General features: G+C 39.1%; 1 protein-coding gene across 1 annotated transcript; it reads left to right on the top strand.

The window, feature by feature from the left end:
* Positions 1-223: 223 nt before the first annotated feature.
* LOC149284125 (cyclin-dependent kinase-like 2) lies at positions 224-19,674 on the top strand. Its single transcript, XM_089497159.1, has 12 exons — positions 224-391; positions 10,889-11,083; positions 11,812-11,990; positions 12,091-12,203; positions 12,523-12,662; positions 13,763-13,851; positions 14,212-14,341; positions 14,470-14,771; positions 15,299-15,392; positions 18,267-18,402; positions 19,033-19,139; positions 19,603-19,674. Exons 1-12 carry the CDS (start codon positions 224-226, stop codon positions 19,672-19,674), a joined length of 1,725 nt encoding a protein of 574 aa, XP_089353285.1.
* Positions 19,675-19,982: the final 308 nt, after the last annotated feature.

The raw sequence follows: 19,982 nt of genomic DNA on the forward strand, positions 1-19,982 counted from the left end.
TTTTATTAAAGGTTCTGCCCGAGCTCCTGAAGCATTGAAAATGAGACAAAACATTAATTCAGTCAAGTTAATAAGTAACAGTAGAAATGATCTAACTTCTCTGTTAATTCAGTACTGTGACTAGGCTGATTTTATTAGTATGTTAAGTATTATTCATTTTATATTCATGTAAAATGTAATATGTTTTGCAGTTGCTGCTTTAAAGACCTAGCAACCACATATGATGGAAAAGTATGAGAACCTGGGGCTTGTGGGAGAGGGAAGCTATGGAATGGTTATGAAGTGTAGGAACAAGGAGTCTGGAAGGATAGTGGCAATAAAGAAATTTCTGGAAAGTGAAGATGACAAAATGGTGAAGAAAATAGCAATGCGAGAAATCAAGCTGTTAAAGGTAAGGACGTAATAAACAAATCACATAAAGTTTGCCTTGATTAGCCTATATTGGCTAAACTGTACAATGTCGGTATCACAGTAATAGATTTAAACTCTAATTATTGTTCATACTACAGATAGGAATGCTGTAAATGCACAATCACTTCAGATGAACAGTCATTATCATGTGCCCCTCCATTTTTGGCTGACTATATTCCTCACAAGTGTCCCTCTTTAGAAGAGACAGTCCCTGTTTGGGATCCAAATCCCTCAGTCCCTCATTCCTCCCTGTATGTCCCTCCTTTATAGGAACTCCGAACGTTTGCTGGGTATGAGCCTGCCCTAGAAGTCATATTAATGAGTGCTGCCACTTTTCATATAGCAGTTAATTGGAGCTCAACCCAGGTTTTGAAAAAATATATTACTTTAATTGGAGATTTCTTTAACTTGACCTTAAGGTGTTATTTTTTATTTATTTACTTTCTATTGTATTTATTTATTTGCTTACTTGTTAGCTAATATTGTCTAGTTAGTGTGGGTTAGTTAGTGGGGAATTAATTAGATAGGGTTAGGTAGCGGTAAAAAAAACCCCCATAACCAATAAGAGCTAAATAAAAATTCATATATATATATATATAGGGTGGTTTCCAAATCAGGGAAAGTTAAGCAATATAATTTTGGTATTTTTTCCCTTTTATACTAGCTGTGCATAATGTATATATCTATAAAACTGTGAATGTGTTTGCAATGTTAGAGTTTTATGAAACAGAAAATGATGCACTAATCAACCAACAAACATGTGCACTAAAGTGTATAAAATGGTTTCATCTAGGAAACCAGAGAAGCAAAAAATAGAGAGGGAGAGAGACAGAGAAAATAAGAGTGAGGTAGTGACAGAGAGAGAAATGGATGGGGAGACAAAAGTGAAGGAGTGTCATAACGAAAGAGGAAAAAGAGAGTACCTATTAGACAAGTGCAAATGGGCCAAAAAGGACTCATTTTGCCCCAACTTAAACTGAGGGGAATATGGCAGTGCATCCGCTAACGTCCTCTCCCTGATCCTGAAATCTATATTGTGAGCCATGTCTCTGCCTCTGTTCTGTAGAATGAGGGCATCTGGCAGTGAGAAATTTGACAATGTAACAAGAGTTAATTGACTGTTGGATGACATCCCAGAAATTGTAACAAGAGTATATTGACTTTGTTGGATGATATCCAAGAAAATCTGGGGCAGGGTTCAAGTGATTATGTTATGGAGAGGAAGGGTGAAGGTGGCAAGAAAACTGACAAACGGATATACGAATAAATGGATAACAAATATTAATAGGTTTTCCGTTCATTTATGTTTGTTTTGTTGGAGTCCATTCTCATTTTTGGAGATTGGCACTAATGCATGAATTAGGCAAAATGTGTTAAACATGAAGTTTTTTATAAATCTAAATACACAAGTCTACATATTAAGTGTGTATCAAGTAATTTAGTATACAGTCTTTGTTGGCGGAGAGTGTTCCTTTAACTCAATGTACACTTTAATTCAGTTGATGAATTAACCTCTATCACTACTGGTGAAAGACTGTTCCATTTGTCCACTACCATTTTGCTAGGTATATGAGCCAGATATTAGCCCTTTCACTTGTTCTGGCAGTGCCAGTTTGCACAGGCTTTGTTCAGAGCTCTGGAGTTGGAACTCTATTGAGAGAAAGTACCTGTCCTACCACTTTGTACTTTACAGACTATTCCTAGGAACACACACTGAGAGCACCACTGATGATGCCTAGTGTTGAGGGAGCAGGTCACAGTCCATGACAGCCTGCTGAGAGACTACTCTCTTATGGACAGTCTAGAGGCTGAAGACTAGCCCCATCTCCCTCAATTAATATGCTAACCATACGTGCCATGTCTTGAAATGTAATTGTACTGCTTTTACTGTATTGTTGAGCTTTTCGTTAACTGAAGTTGTACTGTGTGTGTATTGCCCTGCGCTGCGTCGTAGTACTGCTTATCGGCTGTCTGATTTTATGAACGCTTGTTAATTGATAATAAAATTTCAATATAGAAAATATGATCTAGATATTAGCTGATTTTGCTTTAGCCAATGTAAACGTGTGTTAACTGCACTTTGTGCATGATTGTAATTATAATATTATCCAGTTTGGGGTTCAGTAAGTTGACCCTCTAGCCATAAGATGTCCCCTTCATGTAACACAAGAAGTAGACCTCTACAAATTGTCTGTCGGTGAACTGAGATAACCTACAAGTGAATTACTCTTTGACATGCAGTTTAGAACCTACATGGAATTTCACTTATCTTAATCGCAATGTTACCATGATCTTTGTGGATTATTTTCCCATCTTCTCTCTTGTCAGTGACATTATGGCCATGTTACACAGTGAATGATATATACTCTGCATGCAACTAAAGGCATAAGGCTAAACACTCCTCATAATTACTGTCAGCTGGACAATACTTAATGGATTTGCCTCTAACCCCACATGCTACAGATCCCCTTTAGAAGATAGCTCTCTGTTTTCGCCTGGATCATAATTTTGTATGTAGAATATAGATACAACGTATTTCCAATGCACAATAAATTTCTTACTTTTTTTACAATGTCGACATCATCTAAAATGCTATTTGATTAATAAATAAATACGAGGTTCTAATTTTTTACAGTTACATAGTATAGTTAAGAGGAGAAAAATATAGTTAAATTGATACCAACGGCTAACACGGTACAGAACCTTTTTATTGTATAGTTAAGAAACGACATAAGTAAATCAAGTTAAACCCTTAAACGATGTGGCACCCCTCACACACACCAAAAAATTTATGTTGGCAATATTTATTTCAAAAATTTGGAAACTGTACGTCAACTGGAAAAAAATAGAAACCCGAAAAAATAAATGAACTTATAAATAAATTAAATACGTTTTTAAATAAATACCATCTACCAGTACAGTAACTCCCTATCACTATACACTGAGCTAGACATTGATGTGGTGGGACTCTGCCTCTTTAGCAGGCTGCCTGTGCCACTGCTGTCCTTTTAGCAGGCTGCCTGTGCCACCTCTGCCCCTGAAGCAGCCTGCCCGTGCCACCTTTGCCCCTTTAGCTGCCTGCCTGTGCCACCTCTGCCCCTTTAACAGCCTGTTTGTGCCACCTCTGCCCCTGAAACAGCCTACCTGTGCCACGTCTGCCCCTGAAACAGCCTACCTGTGCCACTTCTGCCCCTTAAGCAGCCTGCCTGTGCCCACCTCTGCCCCTTTAGCAACCTGTCTGTCCCCTAAACAGCCCAGGGGGAGCAAGAACCTGGGCAGTAAAAGAGTTTGCTCGCATATTGTGTGAGCTCCACAGTGGTAAGCTGCAAGCCCGCGTTAGGCAGCCCTCTGGACACCGGGCACCCCTACTGCTTGGAATGCCCCAGATGCAAAAATAGAAATTGTAACGTCTAGGTTAACATAAGACGTAGATCAGTGCCTGTGGTACCCTACGTTTAACAGTGACAACATCAGAACAAATTCCATTTAAAACAACATTTGCTCCCAAACTTTTAAACATTTCTCAGTCCATAATTTGAAGGTCATTCTTCCATAAGTCACTTTAACAAATAAATTACCCTTAATAATCTTAATAGACTACATCTTCAAGGGTACCCAAAAAAGCCCATGGGGATTCTTCAGCAAGATTCTTCATAAAATCATGTTGGTTAAAAATAATGATTTTGTTTGTCTATTTTCTATATACTCTAGCATTGCATCCCTAATTGTTCCTAAAGTATTTTACCCACTACTGATTTGGTCATCTTCTGAGTGACTGATTACCACCCTTCTTAGAAAACAAGCGCCATAGAATAGACTATTACCATGGTACCACAGTTACTTAACAGGCACAACTTAACTCACACAACCTTGGATGCCTTGCGAGTTGCGAGACCTAGACATGCAAATTGAATTACAATTCATATGCCATTGCTTGAAACCTATAACCCACCAATATTAACATAATATGACCCTGTCACTCATAATTTGGAGGCTGCGTATTTTTATGTGTGTGTTAGTATATGGTTTTAGTGTGTGGTGAGTGAGTTTCAGAGAGTTTGCGTATGTGTGTGTTGGTCTGTGTGTAACATGACAACAGTAATGCTGGGCTCACCCTTGCCCCCAGGTAGGAAGGTCCTCAAGAGGTGCAACCTGTGGGAAAATCTTACCTTTTAGGGGCTGCGAGTGTTTGCATTTTGGTTGGCATAGAGTTTTAAATAATGGCTGTACTGGTGAGTTGGTTGAATGCACAGTCGATCTACCATTGACAGTTTGTACATCATGAACTGTACGTTTTCTAACTTGCTTTTTACAATATTGTCAAGTGGATTGCTGAGAGAGTTAAGACCGATATTTCCACAAAATTTTGGGTAGCATCCAAGTACATCAAGGGCCAAATCAGGGCCATAACTTTCATACAGCAAAAAGGGCAATTCTTGCACCTCCTTGTGCTTCCCTTGAAATGTGACATAAGCATGGGGACAACCTCTATTCCAAGATACAATTCTGAGTTAAATGCATTTATAGTCTACTATTGACAGTCTATAGTCTACTATAGTCTAAACTGACGGATTTGCAGATTACAGTATGCTGTAATTTTAATGATTTTGTGGCACCGTATCACTGTATATGGTGGTTATATGTGAGGAAGCAGAAAATGTGTCACTAATGGAGAAGACTGCTCTCTAAGGCTTTCTTTCCCCATCTATTGCATCAGTAGGTGAAGGTCCCTGGGTAAGGTAACATAACGCAATTCCTTCAGGCACTAAATAAATGTAATACATTATTGATAACACAAATCATCTGTAGTGCTACCCTGAGGTCTCTAGAGTCAGTCTTATTAGGAGATTAATGCGGACCTGTAATTTTTCCCAAAAAATACATTTTGTGGTGCAGTATTTTGGGCTGCAGTACTTAAATTAAACATATGTCATTATGGTGTTTATTGGTTAAAGAAACACATGAACCAATTTCTATGTGTACCCAGGGCCTATAGGCAAAGTAGGCCCCTACTTGGAGGGGGCGCCGGCAGCTGCGCAGCCTGCAGCCGCGAACCACCGGCCGCAGTCCACTATGGGGAGGAGTGGGAGCGAGTCAGCCAGTTAGGGGGGACTTGTGGGGGTGGAGCCAGGGGGCGGCAAAATTATGGGTGGTAAAAATCCTTGTACCAGCCCTGTGTGTATCCATGGAAACTATCTTGATTTCTTGTTCTTATGATCTACATAATTACCCCTTTCCTTTAAGTTATCTTTCCCCTATTGTTAAGTTACTGATGTTGAATTGTTTAGGTGAATTGGTTAAGACATTAATTGCTATGTTTCCAGAGTTGCCAACATTTGAAAAGAAATTCTAAGGACACTTTACAGAACAGCCATACACACACATATACATTGCTCTTACACATGTCTGCTCATACACGTATATACACTGCCCGTATACACACATATACACTGCTTTTCCCCCACTGCCCCTTTTCTCCCCAACTCTTTCATTTTATCCTCTGCCCCTCTTCTCTCCATTTCTTTTGTTTCTCTCTCCTTCCCCCTTCTCCCCATCTCATTAATTTCTCCCTCTGTTCCCCCTTCTCTCCATCTCTTTCATTTCGTTTTCTGTCCACTTCTCCACATCTCTTTCATTTCTCCTTCTGCCCTCCTTCCTGCCATCTCTTTCATTTCTCTATTTGAGACCTCTGCTTCCAATTTCAGGAAATGTGCTAAAACACCCTACAAATCCCAAATCTACCACCAAACCCCCATTCCCATACAAAAATGTAGTAAAAAATAAACAGCTGTAAAAATGTAATTGATCACTGTTAACAAGGGTTTACCATTGTTAACTTTATTTCAGAAAGTTATCATGTTACCCTACTGCATTGTAAGAACTGTCCATTTAATGTGAGGACAGCATGGAGAGAGTGTTTGTATGCACTGGCTTATAAGAGACTAGCTGTGATTGCTGTTATTACTTATCGCAGCAATTACATGATTCTGCCACCCTCAGTTGGGTCCCACAGCACTGAGTAGGTTGTGAAGCAGCCCTCCACACTGGGACCCAGAGGAAGTGAGTGGGCACACAGGCACACAGGAGTGAGTTTCATGCAAAATTCCATGCCGTCACAATGGTCCTAAAGGAACATTGTTTATGTGACAACATGAAAGGTAGCTAGTATGAACGGGTTAATAAATGTTACCTGATCTGCCCTGTGTTTTTCGTTTCCTAATTAAAACCTGGTATATAGTGAGACATGCCCTGGCATGTGAAATAGTTGATCCTAAGGTCAGTGCTAAAGAGAAGACAGCAAAGTTAATCAACTGGTCTTTCCAATATACCTACTAATAACGTTATAGCTGAATGCGCAAATGCTCAACATCTTGCAAGAAGCAGTGTATTGTGACCAGCTTAACTAAACCAACAGATACAAAGAAATATCCTATTATATATACAGTGATTATGCCTCGCCATTGTATGATATCGAAATCTGGCAACCTTGTGGCCAAAGTCTACAAATATAAAACAATATATAGAAAATGTGTAGGGTATATTGATCTGTACATAAAAGTGTAAGTTCTCAAGTTTACAGATACTTTTAGGACAGGATCTATAATTTCTAATATTTAGATACCTAGATGTGGAACCTACACCCCATCTGTCCTGATGTCTTGACTTCAAGTGCTTTGATGTTTACATGAAATATATTTACAATGTATTTTTTTCATTTCCTTACCCGTTTTAGGGTCAATATCATGTTTTAGTTCATTTGTTTCCTCTGGTACATACTTCTTTGCAAAAACCTAGGCAACAAGCCTCAGATGTACTACATGAAGCGTGACTGCTGTGGTTATGCCTAGGTGACTGAGGCAGTAATACTTTTCAAAGCATGTTGATTACTTCACGTTCCACCTAACTAACAAAAGAGAGATTTAATGAAGTGGATTCTGAGATTAGTGAAGTGAGATAAAGGAAGAACATAGTTGACCATTCAACCAAAGGGGATTGTTATCTGGATTCACTTGTGAGATTTACCGTACTTGCTGTACTTGGGTTTATCCCTGCTACAGAGAAAGATTGCATTGACGTACATAGCACAGAGTTTAGCCACTGCTATAGCTTAGTTAATGCATAGCAACTCAAGTTTAGTGAGGGGTGCACTATGTACATTCACTATTTGTGAAATATTGCATAAATCTTAAGAATTGTTGACTGTTTTCAATGGGGGCTGAATGCAAAGTGCTGCTTTTATGAACATTGTGACACTGACAACTTGGTTGAGTGAGTTTCCCGTGAGTTGTGCGAGCTTTAGTATTGGCAACTAGCCTAAATGCATTTCTGATATTATTGCTTGGGGTTTATTCACTAAAGGGGGTTTTAAGATGTTTCAAGAAGTTGTTTTTTCGGCCCCCTCACTTTACTCTTCATTGTGAAGGGCCGACAATGATGAGTTTCTCCAGCAAAAGGGACTAAGCTGACTCTACATAATGTATAATTTAATGGGTAGGAGAGTGAAGAAATCTCAATCTTTAACTATGAAGGGCCACCTAACCTCATCCTCCAAAGGTTACTGGTTTTGGCCCTTCATAATGTATATTGAAGTCAAGAAGTTAAAACCACAACTCTCTTGCAAACTTGCCTGTCAACACTCTCTTTGCTGAATAAATCCCCATGTGTATTTGTGTAAATAGCTAAATTCTATCAATAGACTTGTATTTTAGTATTAATATATGGTTTCCATGGAGATAGTATGAAATCCCTGGTGGTTTTTTTTATAACGCATAGTTGTATAAAGAATGATGACAGAGCTGATTACCAGTCTGATATCAGCCTAAAAGCTGCCAACTTTCCCTACGGAATAAAACATTGACTTACGTTTTGAACTGATATTCAGCTACTCTCTGTAAAACAGCTTGTTGTACTACATATGTAGTGTCCAGAAACTAGACTTGTGCATTCATCTTCGGGCCAACATGAAAACGAACACGAAGAGTGCGTTTTCGTGTTCGTTCCGAAGACACGCCGAAGAGAAGACGGCGGCGGTAAAACGTAGGCGAAGACGAAGACACACACCACGAAGATCTTCGTGATCGTCTTCGTCTACCATTCTTCCCCCCCCCTTCTAACTTACCTTGTCTTCGCGGCATCGCGGCAGTTCCCGGAAGTGGAAATCCGCAGGTTCGCCGTCACGGGTTACAGGGCAGTGCGACTGAGCCTATTGGTCGCCTACAGGGACCTCCTCTGGGATCAACCAATTGGTTGATGCCAGAGGAAGACCCTGCAGGTGACCAATAGGCTCACTCGCACGGTCTTTGTAAGTTAACCCCTGACAGCGAACCTATGGATTTCCAGTGGCATCTGCAGGGTAAGTTGCAGCTTTGGGGTTTTAAAACCCCAATGCTGCAACTTACCCGGCACATCCCACTGGTCTCCCTCCCTGTTCAATAAGTTAAATGTCCGTACGAGCGACTTTATTGGTCGCTCGTACGGACATTTAACCCGGCACAGACTAACTAATTAAACAGGGAGGGAGACCAGTGGGATGTGCCGGGTAAGTTGCAGCATTGGGGTTTTAAAACCCCAATGCTGCAACTTACCCTGCAGATGCCACTGGTCTTTAACTAATTGAACAGGGAGGGAGACCAGTGGCATCGGCAGGGTAAGTTGCATTTAAAACCCCAATGCTGCAACTTACCCTACAGATGCCACTGGTCTCCCTCCCTGTTCAATTAGTTAAATGTCCGTACGAGCGACTTTATTGTTCGCTCGTACGGACATTTTATTAATTGAACAGGGAGGGAGACCAGTGGCATCGGCAGGGTAAGTTTCAGCATTGAGGTTTTAAAAGTCTGCACGAGCGACTCTGTTGGTCGCTCGTGCAGACTTTTAAAACCCCAATGCTGCAACTTACCCGGCACATCCCACTGGTCTCCCTGTTCTATCAGTTAAATGTCCGTACGAACGACTTTATTGGTCGCTCATACGGACATTTAACTGATAGAACAGGGAGACCAGTGGGATGTGCCGGTTAAGTTACAGCACCAGGAGCCTAAAAGTCTGTACGAGCGACCAACAGAGTCGCTCGTACAGACTTTTAAAATCCCAATGCTGCAACTTACCCGGCACATCCCACTGGTCTCCCTGTTCTATCAGTTAATAAATGCTAGAACAGGGAGACCAGTGGGATCTGCCGGACAAGTTACGGCACCAGGAGTTTAGCACTCTGTATGAGCGACCCTATGGGTCGCCAGCAGGGGGCTCGTCTGCCAGCAACCAATGGCAGACAAGCCCCTTGCTGACGACCAATAGAGTTGCTCATACGGACATTTAAACTCCTGGCGCCAGAGCGGCTTTAACCCCGTATTAACCCCTTAACCGGGGAAAACGAAGAAAAAACGAACACGAAGAATGTCCACGAATATTCGCCCGAAGAGAAGACAGGACCAGGCGAATATTCGCGGAATACGAAGTTTTTTTTCCCCCTTAGACGAACACAAAGAGCCCCCTGGTGCCCAAGTCTACCAGAAACACACTCGCTTATGTCATGATGATATAATAAAAAAAAGGATGATATACAGTACTGTGCACAAGTTGTAGGTGTGAAAAATGCTGTAAAGTAAGAATATGTTCAAAAATAGACATTTTAGTCATTTATTTTTACGATCTAACAAAATGCAAAGTGAGTGAACAGAAGAAAAATCTAAATCAAATCAATAGTTGTTGTCCCAACCCGTTGCCTTCAAAACAACATCAATTTTTCTAGGTACATTTGCACAAAGTCAGGGATTTTGTAGGCATATAGTTCGGTCATCCATTTAATATGAAAGTTGAAACACAATAATTAACCGAAACAGCTATTAGGAATAAAACCATAAGGGAAACAGCCAAACTCAATAACAAGGTGAGGCTGCTGAAGACAGTTTAAGACAGATGCGCATAACCGGGGGCAGGTTGGCAAATAAAAGGAAATAAAAACAAAAAATGCATGTTTCTCAATCATAGTTTTTATTAAATATGAAAAAATAGTTTACATGTGAATTAATATTTACTAGTAAAACTTTTTTCTTATAGGGTAGTCTTCAGGCTTTTTCTTTTTTTCCTAAAATAATATTCAAATTTTGGGGGGTCATCTTATAATTAAGCAAATACGGTATGTCATAAATTAAATGGATCTATATGTCAGACACTCTAAGAATTATTTTTTTTCCACATATTGCCTATAAAGCATCCAATTCTAATGCCAAGACAATTAAACTTTCATATGGTGTGTACCATGGACGTGCCATTAAGATCTTGTTCATAAATTCATAATATTTTAGCTTCCAGTTCACTACAATGTGGCTTTTTGTTTTATGAACTTTCAATTGTCGTATTTAAAATGGTTACCTGTCAACTAAAAAGCATGTGGAATTCAAAATTTACTGGCAAGTGTTCTGGTTGAATATCAGTATTCTTTTATTTTTTATTATTCTTTATATTTTTCCTCTAGCAATTACGACACGAAAATTTGGTAAATTTGTTAGAAGTATGCAAAAAAAAAAAGCGTTGGTATTTAGTATTTGAGTTTGTGGATCGTACAGTACTGGACGACCTTGAACAGTTTCCAAACGGACTCGACTTCACCCGTGTACGAAAGTATTTATTTCAAATCTTAAGAGGAATTGGGTTTTGCCATAACCACAACGTAAGTAACTAAACTAATTATTTTTTCTTAGTTTTATGGCAACCTGAGAGACTACAACAATAGTATTTTTAGAAGGGTAAACAAGTTTAAGAAGGGATTTATGTAATTGGTATTTATGTATGCGGTGTCATTCTCTCCCTTCTCCTCGCTTACCCTTACAAATATTGTCTGAACCAATAACAGTCAGCAACTTAACAACTGAGATAGGTGTATGGACGGAATAATCATGCTGATCTTCAGAAAGTAAAGTTAAGATACACACTCTCATGACAAACATATAAGATGGATTACATATTGGATATATATTGCTTATTTTGATTGGTAAACACAGTTACATGAGTGCCTTTTATTATTATTATCTTTTATTTATATAGCGCCAACAGTTTAATGTATAGGATTATAAAATGTAAGATTTGGGAAAAGCAACAGGTCTACTCCCATTTTATATGATAGATACTATTTAGCATCTATTACCATTGAATGTTTAAATATATATCAGCAGCGCATATTTAAGTATATATATATATTTTTTTTAACGCTGTGGTGAAAAGGGTCTTTTGAGCTCCTTTTTTGACATTTTTTGTACTTTAAGGTGTATTATCAGAGTGAGGGGAAACCATCATACATTTATTTATACTACAGAAGATTCTTTGCCCCTGACTCACTTTCTTTTTTTATGCATTTGGTTGATCGATGAGATTGTTTTAAAAAATTTTATTTTCTTCCAGATTATCCATCGAGATATAAAGCCAGAGAACATACTGGTATCACACTCTGGTGTTGTAAAGATGTGCGATTTTGGATTTGCACGTACACTAGCTGCTCCAGGAGAAGTCTACACAGATTATGTAGCAACAAGGTGGTACAGAGCACCTGAGCTTCTGGTTGGAGACATCAAGTATGGAAAGTAAGGATTGCGGTGGTTTAATTTCAGTGATCAAACCAAACGGCGTCAATCTAAATACTATATTTCATAGATGCATGTGAAATTCTTTTTTTTTTTTTAGAGCTGTTGATGTGTGGGCCATTGGTTGTCTAGTGACTGAAATGCTTACGGGTGAGCCCCTCTTCCCTGGAGATTCTGATATTGATCAGCTTTACCATATTGTCAAATGCCAAGGTAAGCAGAAATAAACTGTAGTAGAGATCCTTTATTAAGACAATGCAGGAGGATGGTAGTTTTGGGATTAATAGTTAACATAATTATACAAGAATAGCCAGGTGGTAGCACACCCTAACAGTTTAATTGGTGCTATCAGTACATTGCTTATGTGGTAAGGATGGCATTAGTTTTCTCTGTTTAGGCAATCTTCATATGGGTGAAGTGATGCAGGAATGGGCTGACCCTGATGGCTGGCCCATATAATGTTATTGAAAACGTGAGCTCTAGGTTTAATACTGGTTTTACAAATCACTGAAATTATAATTATGTATTACAGGTAATCTAACACCTCGACTTCAGGAGCTGTTTTATAAAAATCCACTCTTTGCTGGGGTGACGTTGCCAGATACTAAAGAACTAGAACCCCTTGAAAGACGATATCCCAAACTCTCTACTTTAATGCTAGACTTAGCCAAGGTGAAGCTAAACATTAAGTATTACTACATTGTTTTCAATATTCAATAAGAAGTGGGTACATTGCTGAATACTTTTTTTGAGACCTCTTTTCATGTATTGGATGTTTCTTTCTTATAGTTACCTATTATGCATATACATATCAAAAGCAGGTAATTTTTGCTAATCATGCCAATACATTTTTGATGCAATATTTGATCATTTACTATTGTGCAATTAGTAATTTTTAACACTATTACTAACTAATTCAGAATACATTTAACCCCTTACTTGCCAAGGCTTTTTAGTGCCATAATTACCGTACATTTTTTGCTATTATTACCAAAAGTATTTTTATCAAGATTCCCCTTTTCCATGTTTGATGGTCTTTCATTTGAAACCATAGAAACATGTAAAATATAATAATTGTGAGTGCTAGAATGTAAAAAAACTTAGGTAGGTAGTAGGTGCTACTGAAGAACAATGATCCAATTCATGCTCACACACACAATTGCACATCCGTGTTCTGTTAGGGATATTAATGAGACAAAATAGGTAAAACCAATATTTTATCACACACGCAAAATAACGACGGTTCACACACACACACTATTGTGCATCCATGCTAACACAATTATACATCCATGCTCACACACATACAATTCTACATCCATGAACACACAAACTATTGCATATCCATGCTAACACAATTACACATCCATGATCACACACATATAAATATACACCCCAAAACACGCACACAATTACCTATCCATGCTCCCACACACAAGTACACATCCATGCTCTCACACAATTACACATGTCGAAAAAGGCCCTTTCTAATAAATTTTGAATCGGCATGAGGAGACAGGAATAGGGGGTCGCAGTGATCGCCCCAGGCTCCCTAGGGGCACGGGTCCCGTCACAGTTGTGACCCCTGTAGTTACACTAGTGGCTTTGGTTTAGACATAGGGCAGAGCATATGCGCACAGTCTGCTTTTAAAAAAAAAAAGTTTTAATGACATTCACAAATTACTAAATATCCTCTTGTTTACAATCCTTCATCATGGCATTTCCATTTATAGCAATGAAACTGAAGTTCTAATTTTGCCTTTGTTTTACAGAACTGCTTGCAAATTGATCCAGACAGGAGACCATCCTGCATGACTCTACTGCAACATGACCTTTTCAAGAAGGATAGCTTCTCTGAAAGGTTGGCAAAAACACACATATAGCAAATAGTTCAGGAACTTATTTCATAATGAAGGATCCTAACAAGCAAAAAGAATGCCCTCTGTGCCATATGTATCAGCCATACGTATCATAGTTAAGAACAATGTTTATGCAAATTGTTTGATGAAGTCATATAAATGTTCATTATTGTTAAATGTATTTTTGTTCATCTCACCTACTTATGTTCATTATTATGATGTATGTCATATCGGTGCTGGGAAAATATGGTAAATACTAATTTTAACCTGTTTCCCCTGTTTATTAATTATGCTAAACAGCAAAATGTAAGATCTGTAAAAGTGGCATGTCCATCTTAAGATACTTTGGTTTCTTCCATAAGGTTCTCGCAGGAAATTAGTGTTAAAGTGCAAAAACTTTCAAAGGATAATCCACCGCAAGTTAAGAAAATGAAAAACCAAAAGAAGGAAAAGGAAGACCATCCAGGAGAAAAGAAAGCACTGGCATTACAGGCAAGTGCTTTTTCTCAAATAAACTATATATGACTGACGGAAAAATATTTATATATTTATATAATTTATATATTTTATATATTTATATAATTTTGTCTATTTTCATTGCTTTCATTTTTTGCACTTAGGACTTCAATATCAACTCCAAAATTAAAGAAACCAAACCTTTAAAAGTGAAAATAATAAAAACAGATTCAGAGAAGAGTGAGAAAAATGATGGGCCGTCACTTATTACCAATTTCTACAATGGTGGCACACACCAAACTAGAACTGTACCTTTTCTGACAATAAAAGAATCCAGTAACAGCCTCAATCATGTCAAAAGCCCAGTCGGGATGATTCCTCCAATTAGCTACAATCTAACCACCATGTCTTCCCTTGTGACCTCGAATTCTGGCGCAGTATCTGGCTCAGGACATGTTACATTCAGGTATCCAGCAACTGGTTTCCATAGTTTCCTTTCATCTGTGTCACTTGAGTGAGATGAACTAATAATAGCTACTTTCACTTACCAGTGTGGATTTATGTAAAAGCAGTTGAGTCAACACATTTTAATTTGTCTGAAACGTGCTACAAAAATAAGTCTGGAAAACATTAATAAACAAAAGCTTTAAAAGAGACTAAAGTAATTTTTCAGTGCCTCCAAAATTTGAGAGGGCAACTTGTACATAAGAGTCACAAGCTGTTTTTTCTTTTTATGACCAGGCTCTAGATCGGTAGAGTAAATCTTAAGTAGCTAGAGCAGTGAGAGGAGATCACTTGTCAGCCACTTGTCAACTTCATGTTGACTTGAAGCCATTTAGATTCTGCTGCATTAGGCCCTAAAAATGTAGGACTATAGTGCAGTGGGATCTGTCTAGAATTTAATAACACAACAAATGTTTTTAGAGATTAGAGAATGTACCAAATGCAGTGACTTGGGATTTCATAAATATTTGCCTTTTGATTTTGTGAAAGGGGAGAAGAAAAGGGTAAAATTTACATAAGCCCTTTGAAAAAAAATGGAAAGCTGTCTCCGGGAAATCACTATAATCAGAACCTCTCCACATTGGTGAGTATGATGTAGTAATGCCATAAAAGTCATGTAGTTTTTTTTTTATTAGCTGTTAATAATAACTTTTACAATCGTGTATTCTTTTTTTTTTTTTTTACTTGAAATTTTTTATTGAGACATCCACAGTTGACAGAAATGGAATACAGTCACAGATCATCCGAACAGCAGATAATCGAGTCAACAGTACAATGTACAAAGAAATACAAACAAAATGTACAGCAGTTATAACATGTACCAGGACATCTCAAATATTTTACTTTTAGAATGTAATGAACAAACTAAATAAGACATACTCTGGCAGGGTAGAGAAAGAAAAGAGAGAGCAGAAGAAGGGAGGAAGAGAAAAAAAAAAGAAAAAAAAAAGGAGAATCTTAGTCGGCAGTAGTCGCCCTCACAAGCCAAGGAGTACGCATAGTGCCCAGGACATGACCCTGTGGGGTGGGGCAGAATGTGTGTGTGTGTAATACGCATCCCAACTTTCCCAGGTGGATTGGAAGATGTGTGTACTATTAGTGGCTGAGTGAGCCATGTACTCATAGGTACGAGTCGTTGTGATGGAATATAGAACGTCTTGATTAGTACGGGGAGAAGTCTCCTTCCATTTGCGGGCTATACAGATCTTAGCTGCATTCAACACGTGTGCTAGGAGTTTTCTATGTGTATGTCGTAAAGATCGGGGAAACATGTCTAAAAGAGCTACCTCAACCACCTGCTCCACCGGGATGGTAAGCAAGGTAGTAATAAGAGTAAAAACGTCTGCCCAGAAGGGACAGAGCACCGGGCAGCTCCACCAGATGTGTAACATCGTACCAACCGCACCACAACCTCTCCAGCATAGAGAGGAGGCTGAAGGAAACATGGTAGCTAGCTTGGAGGGCACAAAATACCAGCGGAACAGAACCTTGCGATTAGTTTCAAAGTGCGCAACGTTCTTAGAGACCCCCTGGAAGGCAGAGAGAGAGCGTGATACCACACCTGAACGTCATACGTGGATCCAATCTCCCTCTCCCATTGCAGCATGTACGGGAGCTTGACCACAGACCTGTGACCCATCAGAGCCGAGTAACATAAGGAAATAGTGTTAGAGACATGAGGCGCTTTTAAGCATAGTGTAACAATATGCCGATAAGCCGCAGATTGTTCCGACGGGAGCGATCCTCTAAGTCGGCCAGCTTGGAGAGCAATTTGTCATGTTTGTCTTCCAGCATGTTGTGACGGTCGACCAGTTCATTAAAGGTTGTAGTAAAGTCTTCAAATTTGTGTTCCATGTGTTCCGTGCGCGTGCCTAGCTGGGCCAGGTCGTGTTTGAGGTCGGTGAGCATTTCCTTTATGGCATCGGTCATCGAGGATTGCATGGAGTCACACATGCTGCGTAGGATCACTGGAGTCACTGGCGCCGCAGGGTCTAGGCCCAACTCATCCTCATCTGGAGCGTTCGCCTGAGGCGCGAAGGAAGGCTCGCCGCCATCTTGGGGCCTATCACTGTGCCGGGCATCTTTGGTGAAGTAATGGGGGAGCTTGTGTGGGGTCTTCTTAGGGTGTCTGGCAGACATCCCACCTGTCTCAGGAGTGCCGAGGTAGAAATCAGGCAGGTAAAAACCCGGTGTTCAAACTGTTTTAGCCGGTTTTATGCTCGTGTGTTGGCAGAGCTACACACTCACGTGTCCATGCAGCTCCGTTGCCAGGCCACGCCCCCCACAATCGTGTATTCTGATCATAAAATGTTATGGAGTTAGGACATTGCCTATCAGCAACAGCCCCTCTGCAACACAACCAGGGGTAGATCACCCTATTGGTTGATCAGTCTCTCCAGAACAGCATGCTGTATCTGGTGGTGCCCATCCTTCTGAGTTTCACTGCAGGGATATGATGTCAAATCTCAGGGCAGCAACTGCAAATGGGGAGGCTGGGGGTGTTGACTTGGGTCAGATTTAGGGCAGTGCCCAAGGTAATATGTGCCACTGCTGCCAATGATCCTATCAATATAGTCATTGATATTTACTATACTTGGCTATCTTTTGGGACATTTTCTTAGCATTGAAAATATGTTCAAAACTTCTACTTCTATGGAGCAATGCATTTTATATTTATGAAATATAGGAAAACAGAGTAAGAATTCAAAAAATGTGAAAATTTGAAGATTGAAAGCTCCTTTGTGTTTCTATGGAACTGGACATTTATATTATAGCAAAAAGTCAACCTCGTTCAAGACTGTCTCTAACATGGGGCAAAAGGGAAAGCCTCCCTGAGCCTTATGGCCACATTAGATGCTGGTTCAGAACAAACGGTGGACATACCATGAAGGAAAAAACTTTAGTAGAAAGGTCGCTGCTGGCAGCTGCATAGACCTTGCACGCGCGTACAAGGGCTATGGGGTGCAACCTTCTTCAGGTCCCATTACATATAAATGACCCCACATCAAGAAAGCTTTGCTGTCATGTTAGCTTCAGGTTCCCAAGTGAGACAGAGTAATTATTCTGTGGATTTTGACTGTTTTAGTTACCGTCACGATTTAGACAGGACTAATTGTAGTACAAGTATACTTATGTATGTATGGACAAATACGTCTTACAAGCACTCTGAAAATCTTGGCCCATCCAAGTACAGTTTAGTGTTTCCATACTGAGTGTTTCCCCACCAGATTTTCACCTCTTTCAATTTTTCTTTTTGTTTATAGTGGAACTCTCTACGTTTTCACAGCTAATTGCTTGGCCTATAGGAACTTAAGTATTTTTTTCATGCAGCAGAGTCTTGGTAGCTCTTCGCAGACTCAATATATTCCATATCCTCTCAGATGTTACACTTAAATATATGTAATGATGTTCACATATTCAAATTGAAGTCATTTAAGACGCTGATGTATTTTCTTAGATTGCAACCGACAAGAGTCCTGTTCAATTAAGCAAGAAGAGGTGGGGGTTTTCCAGACTGGATATGAGATTACCAGAACTGAACTGTGGCCATCTGCCAGATCTTAGAGGGACAGATGGGGCAACAGTTTTCTGTGGTAAGTTCTATGGCTATTCTTTTATCTGACATGCTTATATAGAGATATATATAGTAATTGCTTATACCTAGATTCCTACTTACTATAATTTAAGCTTGATTATCAAGACAGGTCTTTGACCTGTACAGTAAACAGGTATGGAGAGGGGTTGGTTGGTACTACTTCATCACTTATAATGTAGTCATTCAGCTGCCTTGTCATCCTGAGATTACCTCACTCTGTCAATTAAAGAGCAATGGACCTGAACCTGAAGCACCATCTGAAGTTCTTCAATTAGTTCCAAACTAGTCACCTTAGTTGTATTAATGGTTGGAATCTCTGGTGGATCAGCCATCCAGCATAATCAAATGATTACAGCGGGTTTAGGAACAGGTGAGCTCTTATGGTTGGGTATGTGCATAGAATAGGGAAGTGTGAGTAAACCAGGGAAGGCCAAAAAAGATGGAAGCATTGTCCAGCTGGCTTCTCTCCTCTGTGGCTCAGCTACTTATTAATGTTTTTGAAGATATTTTTGTTTCTTTTGTATCTGTTATGGGTGGTCAGCAGACATTTAACATCCGTTATGTTTTTTTCTCTGTTTTATATGCTCCTTTCTGACATACAACAACATGTGCTTTCTTAATTTTGTAGCACGCAGCTCAAATCTGTTAAAGAAAGACAACAGGACAATACCAGACACTGGCATCCCATCACTCACTATGATCGATCTTTATAATTCAAGCACAGCCTTGCCTCAGGTAACCTCTTTTACATAGTAAAGGGAATCATAATTATATCTGTTGTCCCTTAACTTAATACCATAAAACACCTCTGTTTGGTTGCTTACAAAAAATGTTGAGGTGGCAGTACAGTAAACTATTGCTTTAGACATTAAGAATACATCAAGGTTCTTTCAGGAATCCTATAGTACTTCTTTATGTCAGTGGTGTTCATTTACAAGACAAAGAGTTACAGAGAGATGGAATATATATTATATCATATTAATATATTATTAAACTATGAATTATACAGGACTAATTTGGTCTTTCCTGTAGGATAAAACACCTTGGCTTCACCTTTAATAATATATAATTCATAAAGTGAGATAAAATACTAATCTTAAACACACCTCACCTAACTTTTTGAGTGTTGGGTTATTTCCCTTTTACATAACAGTATTGTTGTCTACAATGTCAGTGTTGTTTTTTGTTCTTGTTATAGGTTTCAGAAAATTTGTTACAAGACATCTCAAACAGCCCTGAAGCAAATTTTCCTCATGTGGAGAACTCGTAGAACATTTCAAAATAACAACTACTTTGTTGTTGAAAGACTATAAAATCTGGGCCGTATTCAAAACATCAACTATTAATAGCATTCTGGATATAAACCCATTCCTATTATGAGACACTGTTCATATTTTATTGTATGTAATAATCATCGAGCACTTCTCTTCCATCATACATTGGACCAATAGAAAGAATATAGGAACGTTCACATCATCTGATCTATGGAAAAGGATGGACAGTATCCTGCACATTTCCCCTCCCGTTCTACTTTTTTTTTTTAGAAATTAAACACAACAAATGGAATAATGGACTATA

The sequence above is a fragment of the Sceloporus occidentalis genome, unplaced genomic scaffold (genome assembly GCF_023333645.1).
Source record: "Sceloporus occidentalis isolate IW3139 unplaced genomic scaffold, rSceOcc1.0.p SCAF_99, whole genome shotgun sequence".
NCBI classification, from domain to species: domain Eukaryota; kingdom Metazoa; phylum Chordata; class Lepidosauria; order Squamata; family Phrynosomatidae; genus Sceloporus; species Sceloporus occidentalis.